Source organism: Mustela nigripes, chromosome 2, assembly GCF_022355385.1.
Source record: "Mustela nigripes isolate SB6536 chromosome 2, MUSNIG.SB6536, whole genome shotgun sequence".
In the NCBI taxonomy this organism is placed as follows: domain Eukaryota; kingdom Metazoa; phylum Chordata; class Mammalia; order Carnivora; family Mustelidae; genus Mustela; species Mustela nigripes.
Genome location: NC_081558.1, coordinates 15951945 through 15971128, shown reverse-complemented (window position 1 = coordinate 15971128; position 19184 = coordinate 15951945). Strand labels below are relative to the sequence as shown.

General features: G+C 43.1%; 1 protein-coding gene across 2 annotated transcripts in view; it reads right to left on the bottom strand.

Annotated features, from left to right (window-relative positions):
- Positions 1–19184, bottom strand: part of SACM1L (SAC1 like phosphatidylinositide phosphatase) — a 60613-nt gene that overhangs the window by 18069 nt on the left and 23360 nt on the right. For both annotated transcript variants that reach the window (XM_059389552.1, XM_059389553.1), the window contains 7 exons: positions 17018–17167; positions 14317–14376; positions 13417–13450; positions 8819–8920; positions 6400–6485; positions 5507–5593; positions 4951–5019 (listed from right to left, as the gene is read on the bottom strand). In XM_059389552.1, the coding sequence (XP_059245535.1) occupies positions 4951–5019; positions 5507–5593; positions 6400–6485; positions 8819–8920; positions 13417–13450; positions 14317–14376; positions 17018–17167 (588 nt within the window). The remainder of the gene's footprint in view (positions 1–4950; positions 5020–5506; positions 5594–6399; positions 6486–8818; positions 8921–13416; positions 13451–14316; positions 14377–17017; positions 17168–19184) is intronic.

Genomic DNA, 19184 nt, shown 5'->3' with positions numbered 1-19184 from the left:
AAAAAAATGCCCCCAAACTTCCTGAATTTGATGAAAGACATAAATCTTCAAATCCAATAAGCTCACCCAGTTCCAAGTATGATAAAATAAACCCATACCAAACACATTCTATTCAAATTACTGAAAGACAGGATTTTAAAAGCAACAAGAAGGAAAAAAACACATTATATACAAAGTATTCTCAATAGGACTACAGGCCCATTTCTCTTCAGAAAACTTGGAGGCTAGAAGGCAGGGACTGATCTACTTAAAGCACTGAAAGAAAAGAACCCTAAACCAAAAATTCTGTATCTGGCAAAACTGTCCTTTAAAAATGAGAGAGAATGGCGTCCCTGGGTGGCTCAGTCAGTTCAGCGTCCGCCTTTGGTCCCAGGGTCCTGGGATCGAGCACCACATCGGGCTCCCTGTTTGGCAGGAAACCTGCTTCTCCCTTTTCCACTCCCCCTGCTTGTGTTCCCTCTCTCACCGTGACTCTCTCTGTCAAATAAATAAATAAAATCTTTAAAATAAATAAATAAGTAAAATAAAATAATAATAATGAGAGAAATTAAGACGTTCTTAAGCTGAGAGAGCTCATTATCACTGGGCCCGGGCTACAAGGAAAGCTAACAGGGATCCTTCAGGTTGGAATGAAAGAATATAAACAGGCTGAAGCCATGTGAAGGTATTCAGATTTCTTGTGAAGGTAATATAAAAGGCAGCATTACTATAATCTTGATCCATACCTCCATTTTTTTATATTTTACAGGACTCAGAAGTCAAATGCATTTAAGAAATTATAAATCTACATTACTGGGAACAAAATGTATAAAGATGTAATTGTGACATTAATAACATAAAAAGGGACAAAGCTTTACAGGAATCAAGTTTTTGTATGCAAACTGAAGTTGATTAATACCAATTCAAATTAAATATTACAACTTTATTGATTTATTTTTTTATTAAGATTTTATGTATTTATTTGACAGAGAGGAACACAGCAATAGAGGGAAAACAAGCAGGGAGAGTGGGAGAGGGAGAAGCAGGCTCCCCACCTGCTGAGCAGGAAGCCCAATGCAGGGTTTGATCCCAGGACCCTGGGATCATGACCTGAGCCGAAGGCAGTCGTTTAGCAACTGAGCCACCCAGGCACCCCAAATATTACAACTTTAATTAAAACATTATATGTAACCTTCATGGTAACCAAAAAGAAAATATCCACAGAATACAAACAAAAGAAAATGAGAAGGTAATCAAAATATATAACTACAAAAAAATTCAATATAAGACAGTAATAGAGGAAGACAAGGGGGAAAAAAAAAACTATAAAACGTACAGAAAACAAAGAACAAAATGGCAGAACTAAATCTCTACAAAGAAGTAATTACTTCAAGTATAAATGGATTAACTCTCTATAATCAACAGGCACAGACTGACAGAATGAATTAAAAAACATGATCCAACCATATGCTGTATAAAACAATCACTTTAAATCTAAAAACACAAGTAGAGGCGCCTGGGTGGTTCAGTGGGTTAAAGCCTCTGCCTTTGGCTCAGGTCATGATCTCAAGGTCCTGGGATCAAGCCCCACTTTGGGCTCTCTGCTCAGCGCGGAGCCTGCTTCCTCTCTCTCTTCGCCTGCCTCTGCCTACTTGTGAACTCTCTGTCAAATAAATAAAATCTTAAATAAATAAATAAATAAATAAAGGGGCACCTGGGTGGCTCAGGGGGTTAAGCTTCTGCCTTCAGCTCGGGTCATGATGCCAGGGTCCTGGGATCGAGCCCCGAGTCAGGCTCTCTGCTCAGCAGGGAGCCGGCTTCCCCTCCCCTGCGCCTGCCTCTCTGCCTACTTTTGATCTCTGTCTCTCTGTCAAATAAATAAATAAAATATTTTAAAAATAATAATAATAAGGGACGCCTGGGTGGCTCAGTTGGTTGGACGTCTGCCTTCGGCTCGGGTCATGATCCTGGAGTCCCGGGATCGAGTCCCACATCGGACTCCCAGCTCCATGGGGAGTCTGCTTCTCTCTCTGACCCTCTCCTCATTCATGCTCTCTCTCACTGTCTCTCTCTCAAGTAAATAAATAAAATCTTTAAAAAAAAAAAAAAATAATAATAATAATAATAAATAAATAAATAAAAATAAAAATAAAAACATAGTAATCTGGAAGTAAAAGGATGGAAAAATATTGCATGCAAATAATTAGTAATCAAAACAGGGCAGCAGCAGCTCTAGCAACATGAGACAAAACAGACTTCAAGTCAAAAACTGTTATAAGGACAAAGAATAACATTATATAGTGATAGAAGAGTCCACTCACCACAAAGGTAAAACAATGAAGATACACACACACCAAACATCAGAGCCCAAGAACAAAGGAAGCAACACTGAAAGAACTGAAGGGGGAGAGAAACATTCTACAATAGCTGGAGATGTCAACAGCTCCCTTTCAGTAATGGACAGCACCGCCAGACAGATCAGTAGGAAAACACAACCTAAATACCACGAACAAATCAGACATAAACAAAACACTCCAAGCAACAACAGCAGAATACACATTCTTCTCAAGTGTGCGTGGAACAGTATCTAAGACAGAGTAGCTGTTAGGCCACAAGACCAGTCTTCATAATATTCCATATTCAAATTCAGTAACTGTCATACAAAGTATCTCTTCTACTCACAGTGGAATGAAGCTAACCCTCCGTAACAAGGAAAAACCAGAGATTTCATAAATATGAGGAAATTAAACAGCACATTCTTTTTTTCCTGAAGATTTTATTTATTTATTTATTTGCGAGAATGTCCCAGCGTACAAGTGGGGGTGGGAGGGGCCGAGGGAGAGGCAGCAGCAGACTCCCCGCTGAGCAGGGAGCCTGACATGGGGCTCCACCCCTAGGACCCTGGGATCATGACCTGAGTGGAAGGCAGACACTTAACTGACAGAGCCACCCAGGCGTCCCTAAACAGCACACTCTTAAACAATCATTGTGTTAAGGAAGAAATCACAAGAGAAATTAGAAAATAAACAGAGACAAATGAAAACAAAATACGATATACCAAAACTTATGCAATAAAGCCAAAGCAGCACTAAGGGAAATTTGCAGCTATAAACACATACATTGAAAAATAATGCTCAGTCAGCTGATGGCCAACTAGTGATTCTGGCTTAGGGCATGATCTCACGGGTTGTAAAACAGGAGGCCCACCTCGGGCTCTGTACTCACAGCACAGTCTGCTTGGGATTCTCTCTCCCGCCTCTCCCTTTGCCCCACGCCTGCTCGCACACCTTCACATTCTCTCTCTCCCCGTCTCAAGTAAATAAATAACTAAAATGTTTTTTAAAAAAAGACCTTAAATCAAGGACCTCATTTTACACTTCCTCAAGAATGAAAAAGAACAGCAAATGAAACTCCCAGCTAGCAAAGGGAAGGAAACAAGAGATTAGAGATAAACAAAGGATAGTAAAATAGAGAAAAAATTAATGAAACCAAAACCTGGTTCTTTGAAAGATCAAAACTGACACACTATTTGCTATAATGACCAAGAAAAAAGAGAAGACTCAATTTACTAAAATCAGAAATGATAGGGGCACCTGGGTGGCTTAGTGGGTTAAGCATCTGCCTTCAGCTCAGGTCATGATCCCAGAGTCCTGGGATCAAGCCCTGAATAGGGCTCTCTGCTCAGCAGGAAGCCTGCTTCCCCGTCTCTCTCTGCCTGCCTCTCTGCCTACTTGTGATCTCTGTCTGTCAAGTAAATAAATCTTAAAAAAAAAAAAAAAAAAAAATCAGGAATGACAGATGGGATATTACTACTGATTTTGAAGAAATAATAAGGATTGTAACAGAATTCAATGAACATTTGTAGATCAATGAACCAGGCCAGCTAGATGAAATGGACACATTTCTAGAAACAATCTACCAAAATATTAATCACAAAAATACAGAAAATCTGAATAGACCTATAACTAGCAGTTATCAAAAAAACACAAAAAAATGGGAGAAAACATTTGCAAAGCACATCTAATAAGGGATTAGTTGCAGAATATATAAAGAACTACCATAACTCAACAAAAACAACCACCCCCTGATTTAAAATGAGCAAAATACTTGAGTAGACCTATCTCCAAAGAAGACATACAGCTATCCAATATATACATGAAAAGAAGCTCAACATCACTAGTCATGCAAATCAAAACCGCAATGACACACCACTCCAGGACCATAAAAACAGCTACAATCAAAAAACAAAACAAAACAAACCCTGAAAATAACAAGTGTTGGCAAGGATGTGGAGAAAGCGGAACCCTGGCACACTGCAGTGGGAATGTAAAAGTAGCCACCGTGAAGAATAGTGGTGGTTCCTTAAAAAGTTCAACCTAGAATCACCATATGATCCAGCAATCAACTTCTAGGTATAGCCCTACAAGAAATGAAAGCAGGGATTCAAATGGATACCTACACACTGATGTTCAGAGCAGCACTATTCACAGTAACTACAATGTAGAAACAACCTCATGTCTCTCGACAGATAAATGGATAAACCAAGTATGGAACATACAAAGGAATGTTATCCGGTCCTCAAAAGGAATGAGATTTTGATACATGCTGTACCGTGGACAGACCTTAAGAACATTAAGCTCGATGAAATAAGCAAGACCCAAAGGAATCAGTATTCTATGATCCTCTTGCATGGGGAACTTAGAATAGTAAAATTTATATAGGTAGAAAGTAGATGGTTACCAGGGGCTGAGGGCTGAAGGATAACAGGAAGTTATTGTTTAGCGGACACTGGGTTTCTGTTTGGTGTGATGCAAAGTCCTGGAAATGGTCAATGGTGTGAGGAGCACAACACTTTCGAGTACATTAATGCCACTGAACTGCACACTTCACAACAGTTAAAATGGTACATGTTGTATTTTTTCAAATGTGAAGTTTTTTTTGTTCCCCCCAAGAAACAAGTAAGAAACCTACCAGATTGATTATTACTTGTTTTCCATAAATAATTACTTGTGAATCAAAATGCCTTTGGAAACCATCCATCTAGAAAGAGAAAAAAGAATTACATGCTTTACCAAATGACACTATATTTATAAAACTTTTTAAAGTATCTCCTTCAATGTGCTGTTTGTATATTTGAAAGAATGACACTAGGATTGGGACCAGGTCTTCAAGGCGTTCTAAATAGCATGTCGTACGCAGCCATTATAAGCCGCTAGATTCTGAGCGAAAATACCATATTTTAATTCCGAGCACGGCCTCAAACAGAACACACCGAGGACTACAGAATGCCATGAAGCTGCAAATCTTACAGGACCTCTAAAGTCTGAATCCGCCATGCTGTCCCATCATCCACGAGTTTTCCGAATTCCCAATGTGCCATCTCTGCAGCGTCTGGGCCAGAGGTTCAGCAGGTGCCGGAACCAGAGAGAATGGCTGCAGAGATGCTGGGTTCTGACTCGTGAGGATTCGGATTCATGACACGAAACTCCTATTTTTAGCCAAGGAGAAAAGCATAGAAGATACTCACGTGATTTGCTACTTTGTTGATTAGCGGCCGTGGTTTGTACTTGAGGTTTGGTCTTTGAGACCAGAAAACAGGTATTGATCCACGAGTCTAAAAGAAAAAGAGAAATATGAAAAGAAACACATACACAAACTTGTTTTTCTCAGCTTATCTCCTGTCTGGGGTGTGTGTGCATCACTGACCGCAAAGGGAAAAGCATGACTACAATCTACCAACTATGAGAGCAGTCTGTGGGTACCCACTCCTACAGCTCCTCTTCCGTGGGAATACATTCAGAAAGGACTTTTCCTCCTGGCTTTATATACACGTTTACTACCTGGGGAGGGCACAGTTCTGTGTTTCCCCTAAGCTCCAAAATAAATGAATTTATCTACAAGCAATTATTAAGTTGTGTCTGTCACGTAGTCGGACATGATGGTAAAACTAGAAAATGCTTTATTGGTCCTCGAATGAGAATGTTCATGAACTTACAAATACGCTGAGCCACTACTGTTCTAGAGAACAAATGACCCACAGCACCGTAAGGCGGCAACAGGGGACAGACTGCCCCCAAAGATGCTGGGTGTGTAACGCCCTCGCCAGCTACCTTCTGTGCCATCATCACTGCCTTGAAGAAGTGGAGGGGGTGAAGCGGGGAAGTAGCTCCACCTCCATAACCCTTCGACCTCCTTTCCTCCCCTCTCCGTAGGGATTTAATTAATTCACGGGCAGGAAATGTAGGCAGGTGAGCGCCAGGTGAAGGGAGTAGCTTTGTTCTGAGGGAACGTTCCCCACATATCCGACAACAGTATTACTTTAAGAAGCAGGGGAGCCGAGGGAAATTTCAACACCAGAGCAGAAAGTCCGATGGAAGCAGAGGAGGGCTGGCGGGCCGCCTCACGGCCACGGCCACTTGCCTGTACAAATGAGGCCCTGCTCCCGTTGTAGTGCACAATTTGTTCTGTTTCTACAAAGTTAGCGGCGTGGCCTTCAGAATCAATTCCTAAATTGAAAAAAAAAAGTCAAAGTTAACTCAATTTCTTATGTAAGAAACCCATCAGAAACTCAGAAAATCCATTTAAACTTGGAAAGAATTAAGTCAGTTCATATTAGGAGGAAAATACTTGTAAAAATCAATTTCAGACAAATGCATGGTACACCATCCGAAAGCTACCAGAAGCTCACTCATTGCAACAGGCTTAAGGCAGTGTATTAAGGACCTATTCATAAATAGATGAAGTTGGTTGCTGTTTGATATATCAATTGTTTAGACATATAAAATTCCTCTGAAACAGTGTTTCTCAAACTTGAAAAATATTTTCAAGAAAAGTCAAATTCTCAAGGACCCCTGACAGGATGCCCACAGATCCCAGTTTGAAAAACACTATCTTGAAAGTTAAAACCATTAAACACAATATTAAATGCAAATATGGGTCACTATGTTAACAGTATTTTGTTGTGATAAGGAAAAGGGTCCAGCAGATACTTATAATGATTTTAATTATCAAAATAAAAGCACAAAAATTCTATGATCCTAGAATTCTTGTAACTCCATGCTTTTCATTTTGAAAAGCACTGCTCTCAAGTGTTCAGTCTTAACGTCAGTTAGTCCTTTCAATCGCGTGAAGCAGTCCTCTACAATGTTCACATAATCCACATGCATACGAGAAGCTTGTAGAGGCAACTCTCAAGCTGGTCCCTGACTCAAATTACCAAGTAAAGAAATCAACAGATTTTTTTAACCAACTCAAATATTTCTCAACACCCTTTTCTATCTAGTTCTCAAACACAACATTTTAAGGTGAGGGAGATGGTTTTGTTAATAGTGACGGGGACAAAATTACTGAGTCAAATCGGAAATGAAAAGCTTCCTCAAAACCTTCTAAGATTACTTGTCAGAAGCATCTTCTACTTGGGTTCTTTCCGTAATTCTCATTAAGGAGTATTTTCAGAAATTAGAGTGAGACTGGTGTGGGGGGTCGGGGCGCAAGGAGGGAAGGAGGGAAGGACAGGAGGGGGGCCAGGGGCCAGGTGGGGTGGGAGACCTTTATGAAGTAATTTCCAAGATACATGAAATTAAAAAATAATAATAATAAAAAATAACAGAAAAAACCAAGGTGCAAGAAAATGTGCTCAGTATAGAACCAATGTCTACAAAAGGGGGAGGAGAACACACAACTGTAACAGCATAAAATAATGATCTGGGGGCGCCTGGGTGGCGCAGTGGGTTAAGCCTCTGCCTTCTGCTCAGGTCTTGATCTCAGGGTCATGGGATTGAGCCCAGCATTGGATTCTTTGCTCAGCAGGGAGCCTGCTTTCCACACCCCCCTCCGCCCTGCCCTAGGCCTGCCTCTCTGCCTACTTGTGATGTCTCTGTCAAATAAATAAAATCTTAAAAAAAAAATAATAATGATCTGAAAGGATAAGAAGCTAACATCTGAGTAAGATGCAGCAGATGGCCTCAAAGCCAAGAAGTATTTGTATTGCATATCTGTTTACATTTCTTGATACCTGAACTACGTGAATGCATTACCTATTCAAAAATTTAACGAAGACTATATCTTCAACCAAGAAAATCTAGTTATGAAGGAGTCGCTAATTCCAATTCTGGTTCTGTAATTTTGGGCCAGGTCACTTACTAAATGCCTTTCTTTTGCTTTATTACCTATAATAAGGGAATAACCTTTAAAACTTCGTGGCCCGAAATGTCTACCGCTGATCTAATGGCCCACAGGATTTTATTCCGATACACCCTGGCTTACAAAAAAAGAAAAACAAAAGACAGAAAGAAAAGAAAATGGGACGAGTTAGGAAAAACTTCTTTTCATAAAGCCAGTAATTTTTAATGCAGATTTTAAAAAGCCTGGTTTAAGTCAATTAGCGTGCTGCTAGTACAAATCCTAGGGAATAAATGCTCGAAACGTCAATCTTTACAGTTGAAGGCATAAAGTCAAATGTCTAGCTTTATGCATACAAAGAAACCAAGAGTAATAAAAGAAAATACTTTCTGGTGTGAGTTTAGGCTGCTGAAACTACACTGAGTTCAACTAGCTTTCAGACATCCAGCGAACCACATGAGTAATTCCTCTTAAAGCAATAAGAAGCAACCTATGGGTCTCATTAACATTTGCCATACTAACTACAGTAGCTGCAGTCAAGCACAGAAAACCTACCTAATTATTATAATGAAGCAGGAGATAATACTTAGTGAGGCTATCAAATGATAATGGGAACAAATGAAATACAAAAGGTTATAGTCATGTCACCGTATGACAAAACATTAATTAGTTACAGATAAAACCCAGTACTGAATCACACTCACAATATCAATCTCACCTCTTACGTAATAGCGCACACCGGCTCTGAAACAACTCCTCCTTGAGATGAGAATCCAGTCAAAGTATTTTCCATTAATAGAACACGAGTGCATAGTAATAACTTAGCTAGGTTAAGAAAAATATTAACATTTATAGAAATCATAGGTATTGTTTCCAGAGGACATCTGAACCTATTTACCCTGGAAAGAACAACATTGTCTTTAAGAGAAAAATGAACCAAGAATGTACAATCTTTTTGGGTTCTTCAGGAATGTTCACAAGCCTTTACTACTGTAATATTCAACTGTGAAGTCTGGTCAAGTCAGTAGTCCTATAATGATATATAGACAGTATGTTCAAGGGGTTGATTATATTGTTTGTATTTTGAAAATATGATTTCTTTTCCCTGCTATCCTCAACCACTTTCTAAAAGTAAATTATCTACAACACCAAAAGACCCTGCTTAGAATGAAAAACATAAAGTAGTTCTGCCTTCAAATAAGAAATGGAAAAGGGCAGGGTGCTAGGCTACTGCAATTAAAGAAACCACAGAAATATATGTATAACTACAAATACAAATCAGTGATAACAGTTGGTATACATATGAAGATTTACAGATCCAACTGTGATTTAAGGATTATCCAGAAACAAATTCTGACTCTACCTTTTCCTTGAAACAGGAAAAGCGAAACCGAGTAAGAAAAAAACAGTATCTCCCCCCAAAGCTTTTCTTAATCTAAAACTACCTCCCTAGCAACTGGTAAAGGGTACCCGCTGTCCACCTGCTTGCTACCACTCAGCAACGCACAAGGCAAACCCTCAGGGCCCCGCCTCTCTAGCTCTGTGCCAGAATGAAGGGCTGCAGAAAGCCTCTGGAGATGACAGGTCTCTTAAAACTATGTTATTAGGAAGTATAATAGAAAATAATACACAATGTATCTAAATATTTGCAAAAAGAGCCATATCTAGGGAACTACTGCTTCCCATTGTGGGGAGAGAGATGGCTTCATTAGGAAGGCAATGCCTCTTACTAAACTATATACTCAGAATTGGTTAAAATGACGTGTTTCCATTAAATATTGTCTGATCATAACAAACATCACGGAACCCGCTCAGGCATCCACCCCACACACCCCCGGCAGCTCTGAAACACCGAGCGTGGGTACCTCTCCGTATCCAGTCCACGGGCAGACCGCTAGCCACTCGGTTCACCACTCCCTCGCTGGTCCTTCTAGTTCTGCCGCTGAGCAATCTGCTGGCTAGACTGGACAGTTTACTTTTTTTTACCTAAAAGGGATCATACTGTGTATGTTTTTGGCTTGCCCTTGCTCAGCAACACGTGCCTAGGGCTCCCTTACTGCTGGGGCTGGATTCTATTCCACTGGGTGAAGACGGGCTACGCTAGTCTGGCCAGCCGACTGTCCAGGTTGTCTCCAGTTTCTGCTAGCAGAAAAGTGCTGCAAACAAACATTCTGGGGAAGGGGCTCTAAGGAGCTAGGACTCTAGGTCATGGAGCAGATTCATCATCTGATTTTATTAGGAAATGCCAAACTCTTCTAAGAATTACTCTGACTTTTCATCTTTACCCCTTGATGATGTAAGGGGAAAGACACTTTTCTTTCACGGTCTCGAAGGCCTTACCTTTCCTGCTTTCTCATTTGTTTGGGTTTGCCCTCATCTTATCTTTTACATGTAACACTTTTTCTTTTTTTTTTTTTTTTTTTTAAAGATTTTATTTATTTATTTGACAGAGAGAAATCACAAGTAGGCAGAGAGGCAGGCAGAGAGAGAGAGGGAAGCAGGCTCCCTGCTGAGCAGAGTGCCCGATGCGGGACTCGATCCCAGGACCCTGAGATCATGACCTGAGCCGAAGGCAGCGGCTTAACCCACTGAGCCACCCAGGCGCCCTGTAACACTTTTTCTTAACACAACTGGAATCATCCATTATAGAGCATAACAGCACAGTAAATTAAGTATCTATGACCCACCCCCTTCAACTTCAGAACAGTACCAAAATGCTGATCTGTTAACTTCTACATCCTGTCCAAGTGCCTTCTTGCCCAGAAGCAGCAACTATTCTCAAGAGACCATACTCCTGCCTTTTTAATTTCACCACAGGCAACCATGACTTAAAAACACGTGGCTTGCTTAGACTTGAGTTTATAAAAACAGCACCATGTTCCTGACCAACTTCAGCCCTTGTCTATTTCCACCAGTAAGTTCCTAAGATTCATGCTTGGCGAGCACGAGCCAGTAGGCCACTCCTCCCCGGTGCCGTGTGCCATGTGCAAGCACCACACCACGAGAGCCCTCACTCTCCTCGGAGGGAACTCGTGGTGCTGGTTCCATCCAACAGTGGTGCTATGAACACTCTTGCAAACACCCATCATATGGACATATTGGGTATGCAAGGGGAAGTTCTGGTAAATTCACAAGAGAATGCCAAATCGTTCTTCAAAGTGATGGTCCTGACGGACACCAGCAATGTGAATTTCCAATGAGTCACCCTTCTCCTTGACCTGGGACCATCAGACTTAACGATGACTCATCCTGAACTCCCAATTCACTTTTCTTTAAAACCCACAGCACTAGAGAAGAATCTAAGGCTGTATTTATTCATTCATTTACCCACTACCGATTTTGGGTCAGGGCACAAAGATGAGTAAGGTATGAGCCTGCCCTTAGAGAACTAAGGATAGCACAGAAGGTGAGTGACTGCTTTATGAATCATTTCCTTAGATTACAAGAGAAATACATACACGCTTTAAAGAATCCAGAAAGCATGGAAGGAACAAGAAGAAAATAAAAACCACAGAGCAGCCCAGCACCATGACAGAACAGAAACACCTCCGGTCTGGATCAGTGAGCTCCGCCCAGGGCCACACACTCCCACTTGGATGCCCCTGCCATACCTTCTCAGCCTCCAACACTCCTCCCTCCTCCCACTCACCCAGCTGACACAGTTTCCTGGTCCTCTGCGGAAATAAAAGCCATCCCCCTGTTCTCCCGCCACAGCTCTCTACCAACTGGCGTCCACATCCACCTGTCCGCTTCCCTTCCCGGTGCTGGAGGACCTGTGCACCTGTCACACACCACGAGGACATCACTCCAGCACGTGACTGTGCTCTCCCCTTCTGCGAAACCTTCTCATCTGTCATATCCGCCATTTGGGGAGGCAAGTCAGGGGAGCACGTACATAATCTCCCTCTCGAATGTTCACACTGAACCAGCCAGCACCCGATCAGCTGATTATCCCGAGCCTGCAGTCTCCGTTTGCTTCGCTCACCTGGGTGGCTCCCCTCTTCCTCGCTGCCCTTCGCTGGGTCACCCTCATTTCTCCTGTCCTTCCAGCTCACTCGCGCCAGCACTCCCCAACCTCCACCACCCCCGTCCTCACTGAGGTCTGCAGTGTGTGGCTTCAGCAATTCTTTACCATCTAGAACTCCCTCAGGCCATCTTCTTTCTCCAGGCCTTTGCTTTTCTCTAGATGCTTTCCTTCCTCTGATGAACTCATCAGCCTCATGGCTTTAACGCCATCTGTGCCCAGACGACTCTCAAATTTATGTCTGCACCGTGACCTTCCCTTGTAAACTCCCGCCCCATTACTCCACCTTCTTCTGTGACATCTCGACTTGGAAGCTAGAGCATCTCAAGGTCAGCGTGTCCCGATGGAACTCTGGGTACTCTGGTCTCACCCCCACCTCCAGACGCTTCCACACATCGATGGCTGGCTGGCCGGCTTCCTTACACGTACTCTGGCCAGAAACCTTAGATTCGTACTAAACCCTCTTCTTCCATAGCCCATGTACAATTTTTCAGAAAATTCTGTAAGCTCTACCTTCAAGACAGATCTAGAGCCTGATCATTTCCACCACCATCCCTGCTACCATCCTGGCCCCAGGCCTGCACTACAGCAACTGCCTCTAGCTAGCCTGGTACCCTCCCACGCTCGCCTCTGGCCCGCTCTCCACACCGCTGTCACAGTGAGCCTGTCCTATCATGCCGATGTCCACTCGGATCACCATTACAGCTCACACAGAGCCTGCAGGACCCTGGATGCCCCAGACCTGGCTCCTTCCCTGAGCTGGATCCCTCCTGTCCATCCATAGTCGTCGCCTAGGTATGGCCCTGCCTCGAGGTTGCTGTTCCTGCCCAGCTGTCTGTATGTACTTCAAACACTGAAACTGTGTGACCCAGAAACTTATTAAAGCATTAGATTAAAGGTAAATAAAGGGGCACCTGAGTGGCTCAGTGGGTTAAGCCTCTGTGTTCAGCTCGGGTCATGGGACCTTCGGCTGGGATCAAGCTCCGCATCAGGCTTTCTGCTCAGCAGGGAGCCTGCTTCTCCCCATCTCTCTCTGCCTGTCTCTCTGCCTAGTTGTGATCTCTCTCTCTGTCAAATAAATAACATCTTGAAAAAAAAAAGTTCATTTAAAAAATGGAAGGGGGTATCATTTATAACCAATATTCTAAAATTTTAAGGTAATGGGTTTGATTTTGTTATCAAGAGCAATTTCTGTTCATTCTAAAACACTCTCCTCATCCGAATGGGATTGTTCCTAAATCGGCCTCGTACTAATACAGAAGTGAGGACAGGTAGACAACTGGAGAGGATACAGCCGTGCAACACTGGAAGCGCGAACCGATGGACCTGAAATGAAGAGAGACAGGACGCTGAGGAGAACACGTGCTCTTCGAATGAAAAGAATCACTGCATGAAACATACTTACACTATGTAACAATATGCCGGTGTTATGGAGATAATATACAAATAAGGTATGAAACTCATGGGTAACTTCTTTAAAAACGTCTCTCACATACTCTTGTCTTTCCAATTAAAACACGATTTGAGCATGTGATACAATCATTTAGACTGAAGTGTGCAGGTTCTGGAACACTAATCAAACTGCATGAAGCCGCCAGACCTCTACCTCCCTCCCTGTCAGTCTTTGCCTATAGCACCTTCACTGCTCTGGGGAAAAGAGATACCCGTGCTAAGGTTTACAACTCAAACTACTTTTCCAAAAGAAGCAAAATAAAAGAAAAGAAATAAAGACACTAGGCAAATCTATGAACCTAGGTGTGGTGTGTTATACTTCCTGGCTGGGCCTCCCGTTCCCCCTCATCTGTACCAACGAAGGACAGAGGAAGATGGCATCCGTGCATGTCTCTCTCGGGTGACTGAAGACAAATGCAGAGTTCCGCATTTGCCCAGGGACCTCGTGGGGCCCCTCATTTCTCCACTACTGACCCACCAGGACCCCTTCTCTCTTACTCACAGAAAGCAATGTTCTTTTATGTAAGAATTTCTTCTTTTTAAGGCTTCTATGGGAGATCAGCTTAAAATCATTGGGCTTCTTCAAACCAGAACAATGCGAGGAGGCAGACCTATCAAAGCTCCTAAGTTATAAACTGAGTTATAACCAAAATCCCTGGTGATTAGGCAGCCATTTTACATGTGTAGCCAATTAGAACTTGGACTGAAACAGATAAGCAGGTTTTATTAGGGTCCATTACCTCTGGCTGGGCAGAAAGTTCTCTTAGAAGATGACCATTCCACACAAACCGCTGATCTGCCTGAGAAGGAAGATATAAAATTAATCAAGTAGCATCTGCCAACCTGAGTTTCTACAAAACGAAAACTTCACAATCAGAGTCTCTACCTGGCGGCTACAGGCAGGTCTTCCCCTCAAACCCACCCCTCCTCGGGGTGTCCTGTCCCACTGGCTCAGGCAGAAACCTAGGAGTCCTCTGGGGTCGGTCTTTCTCTTATCTGTAGTCAACTGCCAAGTCCTACATCTCTTTCCAAATCCGCCCCCTCTCCTACATCCCTGCTCCCATAGGCCTGGCTAGCACTTGATCTGCCCTAACTACTGTGGGCAGCTGCCCCTCCTCCCCCACTCCTGTCTCGGCCTCGCCCCTCCCACCCACCCCTCCACATGCTGCCGGCAGAAGCTCTCCAACACGACCCGTCTCCTGTCTGCTGGGGAGTCTTTTTTTTTTTTTTTTTTTAATTTTTACTCATTTTATTTCACAGACAAAGATCACAAGTAGGCAGAGAGGCAGGCAGAGAGAGAGGAGGAAGCAGGCTCCCTGCTGAGCAGAGAGCCCCGATGCGGGGCTCAATCCCAGGACCCTGGGATCATGACCTGAGCTGAAGGCAGAGGCTTTAACCCACTGAGCCACCCAGGCGCCCCCTGCTGGTGAGTCTTCACGGGCTCGCTGTCACCTACAGAACAGCCCTCTAACAGGGCCTAACCCTCGCTGGCGTCTGGCAGCGCCTCCAGGAACCACCTGCTGGTATCCCTGGCCGCTCTTTCACACTATAAATACAGGAGAAGTTCTCTCAACAACACGGGAGGTTGACCAACTCTCTGTTCTCTTTACAAAACACACCTATAGACTGCCACTCTGCCACCCCCCCCCCCCAAGTCCCAGGAGAGGCCACAACCGGGCTCGCGGCCCACTTCGCCGCTCAGGTGTGCGCTCGCCATCGCAGGCCGCCAGCTGCACTTGGTAGCCATCACGACATAACCAAGCTCAGGGTCGTACACATCAGTGAGACAGGACTTAAAAACAAACGACTTTTTTTTGGAGAGCTGAATGATAACAGAACTTAAAGCAATTAAAGGCAAGCTGCTGAATCAATACAGCTGTTGGAGCCGCAGGAGGAGGGACAGCTCTGGAAGGTCCGAGAAACGGTCAGAATCTACAGGATTCTGCCAACAGACCGCTCTGTGGGTGTCCAAACCTCTACCGGTTCAAACTGGAGAAGTGAAAGGGATGTACTTTCCACAGAGATCAAGGAAGCCAAAACAAAGAAAAGCTTACAATTAGTCCTTAACCAAAAAATCGACCAGTTGGTGTCGAATTTTATGTTTTTAGTCGGACAAAATGTCTAAGATATGTATGGTTCATCTGTCACCTTCCTACATGAACTCTGACTCTTGAGAAGCTGACAAATTCCCTTCCCAGCGTGCAGGACGCCTGTCTCAGTTTTGCATCGCACTGCCACCGCCTCCCCCTGGAACCCTCCCTCTCCCACTGCCCCCTAACCACGATGGCCCATTCAGAACAGCCTTCGGTCTCCATTCACAATCACCCTCCTTTGTAAAGTCATCCCCAGCTCCCCCCAGACCGAGTGAGACCCAAGTTTCCCTTGGGATCCCACTCCATTTTGGCATAGGCCTCATCGCAGCGATGGTCCCTTATTCTGTGACTGCCCAGACTTCTGCTTCCCCAGGAGGCCACAGGCTCCCACAAGGGACCACCCTTTCTGTTCCGTGTCCCCACTGGCTAGTGTAGCGACTGGTACACAGCAGGCATCTGAGAGACGTCTCGTAAACAAATGGAGAACACAGCATAGCAACTGCTTTTAAAAGCAACCGTCTCTGCAGTTAAAAGACAAATTGCTTGATTGCTTAGCTTACATCTAAATTTACGTCCAAGCCTACATATAATTTTCCTAGATTAGAGTACAAAATCTTAAAAGAGCCAGTCAACAAAAATATTGATTTGGGGTGGACCATATGAAATTATCATTTTTACTGGTCGAAAATGGTCAGTGACTGGCAATTTCATAGGGGCCAGCCTAACAAGTAACAGACAGCAACCTTTACAATTCGGTCTGACCCCTAAACACATCTAAAGTCTGTTACTAAAATATCCAGGCAGCAATCATCCAGGTTCCTGAACAGCAGGGACTTTAGGATAATACCATTTGAGGACCTAGTTTTAAAGATACGCTCATATTTAAAAAGAAGGCGGGCAGGGCAAAATAACAACCAAAAAACCCACCTTAAATCACTATTTTTCAAGTTCTTATATTAGTAAATTCTTACTTTTCTAGTTATAAAAACCACTGCAGAAAGAATATCACCTAGAGGCATGTTAATTTTATAAGGACAAATATGTTGTTAACACTAGTAACTCAGGAAACTACCGGCATGTCTGTTGAGCCTCTACTTCTCAATTCTTGTACCACTGGTTCTCAGTCCTGTCTGGGCCACACAGACCGATTCTGGGATCCTGAATTTGCAATTGTGATGGGTACTGAAAACACAGTGTGTTTTCAACCCCACACGTGAGTCTGACATAGCCAGGATTGCGAAAAAGCGGTAAATATTTTTATGGATGACATAGAGCTATATCCCTTAAAAAAAAAAAAAGAAAAAAAGAAAAGAAAAGCAAAATAAGGAAAAATAAAGATGAAGCTTACCCTTTCCAAAAGACTCATTTCTTGGAATTCCGGACTAGTGTTAGACAGCCGCTGCAAAGTATGGGTCAAATCGTACGTCGTTGAGAAGTAAAACCCATCCACATTCAGGACGTGGTTTATCATGGCTAGGAAAGTTTTATTATCTTGTAACTGTTAACAAAGGGGAAGAAAACATCAGTGTGTCTCAGACTCGAAACGGACTCTGTCCTCATCTGTGAGCCCACCGGCCCTGTTAAATGCCACTGGCACAGGTGAGACAGGAGAACGCTCACCATCTCCCCAGAACCTAGGCCAGCTCCTGCCCACCGAGGAGGTTCAGTGGACAGCATGTGGGTATTATTATATTAACTGATGGGCTGCATCCCCTGCCCTTTAGGGGCAAAACTTAACTTTAACTTCTAATGGGCAGAAGTTACTTTAACAGAACATCACAGCCTTAGGTGATGACCTTCCACATGTCTGACCCTTTAGAGACTCTCTTTCATCCTCACAACAAACCCTGCAGTTTAGTGTAATTACTCTCATCTGACAAGTGAAAAATATAAAGTCATGAGAGGCCCAATAACACAGCGAGTAAATAACAAGGGAGTAATATGATCCCCATTCCTAAGAAATTTTACTGGGCTAGATGGGAATTAAATTCTTTTTTTTTTAAATGCAAAGATTAGGGGCGCCTGGGTGGCTCAGTCATTAAGCCTCCGCCTTTGGCTCAGGTCATGATCTTAGGATCCTGGGATCAAGCCCCACATCAGGCTCCCTGCTCAGCGGGAAGCCTGCTTCTTCCTCTCCCACTCCCCCGCTTGTGTTCCCTCTCGCTGTCCAATAAATAAATAAAATGAAATAAAATGCAAGGATTAAAGAAAAAAGTCCAGTAAAATAATACTTAGTTTTATTTTCTGATAATCACTTTAGCTGAATACTGGGACATTTATTTTTATCCTTACTTTAAGAAATAATTGATAATGTCTGGTAATGTTTAATGATTAACATGTTAATTTACCTGTTACAAATCTATATATTACAAAATTTTTAATTCAGGCTCAGATAATATATAATGTCTGATATATATACATATATTTTTTTAGTATATATACATATATATATATATATTTTTTTTTTTTTTTTTTTTAAAGAACAAAAGGTACCAGCAAAGCACATGCAGTGGGCAATGTTAAAATAAGTTGCACAGCTGACAAGCAAGTACAGCAATCAAGAAAAAACGGTTCAGATAAATATTACTGAGCTATTAAATAAATACAACCATTTTTATTGCCTTAAACACCATGTGTTATAGGGGTGAACATATTGATCTGTGGAGTATCTTTTCTATACCCTGTCATACACCTTTCTTTTCTTTTTTCTTTTAAAGATGTATTTATTTATTTAAGAGAGAAAGAGAGAGAAGAAGAGAGAGAGAAAGAAAGAGGGCTCTCTGCTGAGCACGGAGCCCAGTGCTGGGCCCAATCCCAGGACCCTGAGATCATAACCTGAGCCAAAACCAAGAGTTCGGCTGCTCACAGAGGTACCCAGGTGCCCCTAATTGTCTTCTCTTACCCTGACACCTCATCCTTGGCACTCTCCAGGTCATGGAATAGCCCGAAGAGTCCCCTTCCTGGGAAGTCTATCGCAGGCATCACTTCCTCTGGGACATCTTCAAGTCTCTCATCACAACCACGTCATTACGAATGTTGAGAAGTTCACCTTCACTAAGACCCCGGGCTGCAGACCGAGAGCCTCGTGAAGGGCAAGCACAGGCATTCCCAGGGTCAGCCACGGCTTCTCTACCCAACCCAGGTTCAACCCCAACTTCCCTCCTAGAGCTGCTGCTTTTTTGTTCCTTTGCATTCCAGCTTGCTGCGCCAGTGCTTGATGTCACGTACCATGGTAACTGAAATTTAAACCGCTTTGTTGGGGGACTGCATTCCTTAACACCTGAAGTAAGGTAACTAACTGAAAGACGCACATACACGATTCGTGCTAAAGGGGTGCCGCTGGGACATCCACACACACGCTGCTGTCCCCATGCAGCAAACGCAAAGAAAATTCTTTCTCTGGACAAGGTGGGAATGAGAGGGGGTCAGCAGAACTTCAAAGGCATCTCACATTTTCTTTCTGTGCGAAAAGGATATGAGGTTAATTCTGGTTGCTGGCTATAGGCGCTTTTTCT